This window comes from Sorex fumeus, unplaced genomic scaffold (assembly GCF_029834395.1).
Source record: "Sorex fumeus unplaced genomic scaffold, SorFum_2.1 ptg000008l, whole genome shotgun sequence".
Classification (NCBI taxonomy): domain Eukaryota; kingdom Metazoa; phylum Chordata; class Mammalia; order Eulipotyphla; family Soricidae; genus Sorex; species Sorex fumeus.
The window spans coordinates 75,187,861-75,193,860 of NW_026606065.1; the positions used below are offsets into that span (position 1 = coordinate 75,187,861).

The 6,000-nt window shown below is 36.0% G+C and overlaps 1 protein-coding gene across 4 annotated transcripts in view; it reads left to right on the top strand.

Annotated features, from left to right (window-relative positions):
- DGKH (diacylglycerol kinase eta) overlaps window positions 1–2,545 on the top strand; it is a 209,834-nt gene extending 207,289 nt beyond the window's left edge. For all 4 annotated transcript variants that reach the window (XM_056109884.1, XM_056109887.1, XM_056109885.1 and 1 more), the window contains one exon: window positions 1,397–2,545. In XM_056109884.1, coding sequence (XP_055965859.1) covers window positions 1,397–1,486 — 90 coding nt within the window. In that variant the 3' untranslated portion in view covers window positions 1,487–2,545. The remainder of the gene's footprint in view (window positions 1–1,396) is intronic.
- The last annotated feature ends 3,455 nt before the right edge of the window (window positions 2,546–6,000 follow it).

The following is a 6,000-nucleotide window of genomic DNA, read 5'->3' on the forward strand; positions in this document are numbered from 1 at the left end:
AATATTGCTCAGTTACTATAACTGTATGGAAAGCATCTGTCCAGCTATCTATCCAGCTAGATGCAGCTGTCTATTGACATTCCAAATTGATATAGCAGACTCTGGTATCTTCCTGTTGGATTTGGCTTGTTTTAGGTTTTCTGTTTTAGCACACACATGGATAAATATCATTTTAGGACTGATCGTAGATACTTTGGTCTTGTATGACACGGCGACATGAAGAAATATTTTGAAAATCAGTTAAATATTGTAAAAATTATCTCAAGCTTAAAAAGAGCACAGCATACAGGAAGAGTATTTTTCATAAGAATTCAAAATCAGCAGCAGCACTGCTATTGTAGAATCCAAGGAACTCATCAAGTATAGGTGAGAGGGTGAGGGGCTGAGAAAGAAGGAGAAATTTAAAATGGTAATTGATAGTCTTAATTTACAAAATAGGATGAATATTTAGAATTACAGTCCTATGGTACTTTATAATCCTGTTTTTGGGTTTCAAAAACATCTTTTCAGGAATTTTCAAATATTTCAGCCTTGGTTGTATAAAAATAAAACAGGATATGATTTGCATATGAGCAAACTGATTATGCTTCTTATATACGATGTGGCTGCCTTGCCCATTTAGTTTTTCACACAGTGACTAGTATGGCTATCCTGGGTGGAGTTTATTCAGACCTGCAATAAATATTTGCATTTGTTAAGTGCCAGCTCTATTCTGCCTCACTGCAGTCACCGTTCATTTCTGAAAGTGAAATGCTGCATTTTCGGGTTTTCATAAGAATACAGTTTTTTGAAGTATGAAGAGTATTGAGGGAATGAGCCAAAACTCTTTTGAGGAAAACAACAACCTGCAGATATCAAAGTCAAAGTAACTTTTTGCACACATACATTATAAGGTATAAGGGATATTTAAGTATTTCACTCAAATCAAAATCTGCGAGTGTATTTACTTTTCAAATTTAGTTCCTGTATACTTACCTCATTCTTGAGTTTTAGCAAGGAAATGTAAAGTTGCTTTATGGCTGTGAATGCCCAAGTGTCCCATGTCATTTTTCTCAGTGATCTCCAAAAGACTTTGCTTACAAATGGATAAAGAAGAAACTACAATATCTTTTTACTTTTGAAGAACTGCTATTCTGTACAGCGTATAAAATGTTACGTTTAACAGGATGTGATTTTTTTCCTATTAACCAGATGGCAATTTTTCAGAGAGGTCATTTTTTACACTATTTTTCTAGCTCTTGCTTTATGAATCATTAAATATAAACTAAGTGTACTGAGTGCTGATTGTAGTACTTGAAGTTTAAATATTTATCAATAAAATTATATCTCTCCTGTTCTTTTTTCCTTTCCCATTCTATTGTTTCCTTTCCTTTTCTTTCCTTTTTTTTTCTTTAAGGATCTGGGGATACCGAAAGTCGGTCATGTGAAGCGAATTCTCCAGGGAATTAAAGAGCTTGGAAGGAGTACTCCCCAATCTGAGGTGTAACCACATTGGTGCTATTCCTCGGAAGAGAAGAAATTGCTCCTTAATACAAAGTTCTTGGAAGCAATGAGTGTTCTTGTAGGATTCTGCCTAGATCAGTAAGCACCACTTAAAGCACCTCTATGGCTTGATATTTTGCTGTGGGTAAATTTTTTATTTGAACTATTAGGAAAGATTTTTTGTGCCAAAAAATTACATTCCACAAAGTTATTTTTCTTGTTGTGCAAACCTGACATACATTAGTAAGAAAGTAGGAGGAATCTGTGACAATTGCCCCATCTGAAAAATAGAAATGCAAAATACTTTCCTTAAACCTGGTCACGTGGAATGTTCTTACTGTGCAACCATAAAACAATGTGTGGCTAAAATTTCTTATGTTTCATTGTTGAAGACATTGGCTTCTTCCTTAAAATTACTGGTAAAATACTGGACTAAAATAGAAGTTGTGTTTTGTTAGATTGGTATCACTTCAGATTCCTACTGCTCAATGATCAAATATGGTTAATATTTCTCAAATGCTGGTTAATGCCCCTCAAATGAATGAATGCAAATCTTAATGCATGATGTTCTTGCCTGAATTGTCTTTCTCCTGCATGTCATATCTAATATCGTAACAGTTTTAATGTCAATTTTAATGGAATTTAATTTATTATTACCTGAGTACCTTTTTGTCGACTAAAGGCACTTTTCTGTTCTTTGATGTAGAATATTGCGTATTCTGTATCTAAGAATCTGTGAATATGTGTCTGTGCCATAATCAAAAATGATCTACATCAAATGCAATTTTATTTTATTTCAACCTATCATAAGTAGTAGGTATGAACATTAAGAAACTTATCTGGATATTCTCATAAAATTACATATTCTGTTGTCTAACAAATCTATTCTGGTTCTCCAAAACTCTGACATTTTGTTCTAATGTCTATTCTCAGTGCAGTAATTATTGAATTCCTATTGAGCATTTATAATTTAATAGACTGTTTACATATAGGAATTTTCCTGGAATTCTCAACTACAATTTGTAAACTGACTAGTCACCCAGATTCACTCCAATTAGGACTCACCCCAATTGAACCCTAACAGCAACTTCCCCCCACAAAAAAATCTTTATTTCTTAAGGGCCTTATAGTATCATCTTATTTAATTCTTTATCCTATTACATAGATATTATTTTCCTTTACCTAAACCACTAATATTTCAGTGTAACTCATCAAGAATCAACATCACAGTGGTCAAATCTTTGAAAGCCAAAGGTATACATGTCAAAAAGTAGCCAAAAATGTCCTTAAACATTAAGCTCTTTTAAGATATTATATACCAAAAACTTAACTGTAATGTTTTTGAATGTTCTCTATTAGAGAAGTAAGCAGGGTATTGACCCAGTGGTGACAGTTTTTATAAAGTAGTCATCTAGGTTTATTTAGTTCAATAGAATACATATACATCCATATACTTATGTACACATACGTGTATATACACATAGACATTTGTATGTATAATTACACCTACATACATATTCTTGAGATATTTCTCATCTGTATTTTCTAGACAATTATTTAAGGTGTATCGAGAAACATTAATGGAAGAACTTTTAAAATGAACTATTGTCAGGCATGTAATGCAAGAAGTTTTAATATTTCACACTTTATTCTTATTACTTCACTTGAAAATCTGACTAGAAGAAAAAAAACGTGGGTATCTTTAAAATAAGTGAGCCTGGGATTGGAGCAATAATACAGTGGGGAGGGCATCTGCCTTTCATGCAGCAGACCTGGGATTCAATCCCCGGCATCCCATATGGTCCCCAAGCACCACCAGGAGTAATTCCTAAGTGAAGATCCAGGAGTAACCCCTGAGCATTGCTGGATATGACCCAAAAACCAAAACCAAAAAAAAAAAAAAACTCCAAACAATAAGTGAACCAATCCTGGCCAAGTCTGTCTTTTAAGTTGTGAATAAATGTAAATTTTCCCAAAGGAAATTATATCAGGTACCCTAAAAGTATAAAGTGTATCTACTCACTTAATAATTTTAACTTTATCCACACCTGTGAAATCAAAGGTCTTTTTCCTATCTCTTTGGTAACCCTCTGTGTCTTGATTTTCTGCAAAATCAAAATAGGCACCATTTTCTCAATTTTTTGCCGCGATCTCAGGCCCCTGTCTAGCTCTACCAGAAAAAGGAAAGGTGGGGGATTTGGGGTTAAGAACTGTGGGATGGTTTTACAAAAAAATAATTATGGTTTTTCACTCTCCCAAAATGCCATTTTTTAGACAAACGATGCTTAAGCCATTCCATGCTCAGAATTTCCCAGATAGGCATAAACAATTGACGTTTTTTATAGGGTTTTCATTTCTACCCTCTTAGGCAGCATCTGAAAGTGAATGAGATTTTTAGGTAGAATTTGCAAAAGGGATGAAGGAAATTCCTTAAAATGACTATTTTGAGTTTTTGTTAGTTGGCAGCATTCTTAAAGATGTGTAGGACCCAGGTAACTTCAGTCATAACCTCATTATTGAGCTACCCCTCAATAAACTTCTTAGATCCCTGTCAGCATGATAATTTACAAGACAGCATGAAAGGGACTGGAGTGATAGTAGGGTGTTTGCCATGCACGTGGCCGACTAGGGTTCTGTCTGCAGCATCCCATATGGTCCCCCAAACACTGCCAGGAATGATTCCTGAGTTCAGAGCCAGGAGTAACCCCTGAGCTTTGCAGGGTGTGACCCAAAAAGGAAAAAAAAGACAGCATGAAAGTGCTTCTGTATAGAATCTGTTCACAGCTCTGGGGAATGCAGGGGAGACCTTTGAGACCTACTTTACCTCTGAATGGAGCTGAGCACCTCATCCTGCCCCCAGTGCCCTGCCTGTCACTGTTCCCTTCCCTCTCCAAATAAAGTCTTCCCATATGGGTCATTTGAGAGCAGGAGAGGGGAATTCCAGCTAGTCTCCACTTTACTTCAAAGAATTTTCTGAGAAGAAACCGATTTTTCAAGGAGAAAGGAAGGGTCAAGCCTAAGTAACACTTCAGAGTTTCCGTTTTCCTTTGGTTGCCTTTCCACCTTTCTTTCTCACTTCTTTTCCTCTTCCTGTCTCCATTGCCCTCCCATTTCCCTATCAGTTGTCTTACAAAATGACTCCTTTCATCTCTCACCACCTTACACATTCACGGTAGGCTGTCTAGTGTTGGGAAGAGAACACTTTACTTATTTTTCATCAAGAAGGCATTTATTTGAGTCTTGGAATCATGATTGGATGACAGTGCTAGCTTGGTTCCCATCATGACCAAGGACTTAGCGGTTTTAAAGGGCATGGCAGGGATGTGATCTAAATTCACTTGTTGTGAACCTCTGGGCTTGGTTTTTAAAATTCATCTGCCCATGGTTGTTGAAAGGAAATGAACAATTTAAGGAAACTAATTTCACAGTTTGTATTTTATAGTAGAATACTTGCTCATCTAAAGGAATAGATGGACGACACCCTTAGGGAATAATGATGTGTCTGCTCAGATTGAGATGTCCATGAATGAGTACATCTGTGCTGTCTGATACTGTCATCATCACGTGTATCAAACTTCATGCAATTAGGAAATTCATTTCTCAACTGTTCTAGCAGCATTTGAAATGATCGATAATCAAGTGGACAGTAAAAATGTTTAAAAGTCAGTCATTGAAGAAGACCTGGTGTGCTCTGCTTGAGGTCTTTACTTCCCCAAGTGTGGTCCCTAAGCCAGCAACAACCATATTGCCTTGTAGAAATGCAGAATCTTGGGTCCACTCCAATACAACTGAATCAAAATCCTTCTTTCAGAAGATGCACCACTTGATTGGTTGACTAAATAAACTTTAATTGCTCCTACATATTAGGAATCTCAGGTCTTCAGAAGATTACAATAACTCACTCCTTAACCCACTGTTTCTGATCCATTTACCGGCTGCTCCCAGTATCACCTGAAACTCATTCATTACTTCGACTGTGTTTTTTTCCCACTCCTGTTCCTCATCTGAAATGAGCTGCTCCTCACCTTTCTAGTGTCTTTATTTTTGGTAGTGAAGGAGGAATGAACTCAGAAGATGTGGGAACAAACACAACTGGCCTCTCACAAGCCTTTCACCTCTCATCTAGGTCACTTAGCAATCTCAGTTTGCTTAATTTGTTGCCATATGGCATTCTCATTTGTTCACAACTTAAGTCACAGGGAACATTTCAGAAGTATACATAACAAGATAAGTAAAGATTGGGCCAGTATCCAGCAGCTTGTACATTTTTACATTCTCTTACCAATAGATTATCCTGTTGACATGGTTCATGCTTAAAGATTTATAGCAGTACACACATATTAAATGAATCATTAAGCATTTTTAAAAAGCAGCAAAATGATTACAGATGAAGTGAATGTAATTAAAGCTCTTAGAGAATGCATGTTTGCTCAACCTAGATGTTTTTAACATGCTAATTTATCTTTTTCAGATAGTATTTACTTAAAACAGTGCCTGCTCTCCAGAGTATAAATTATT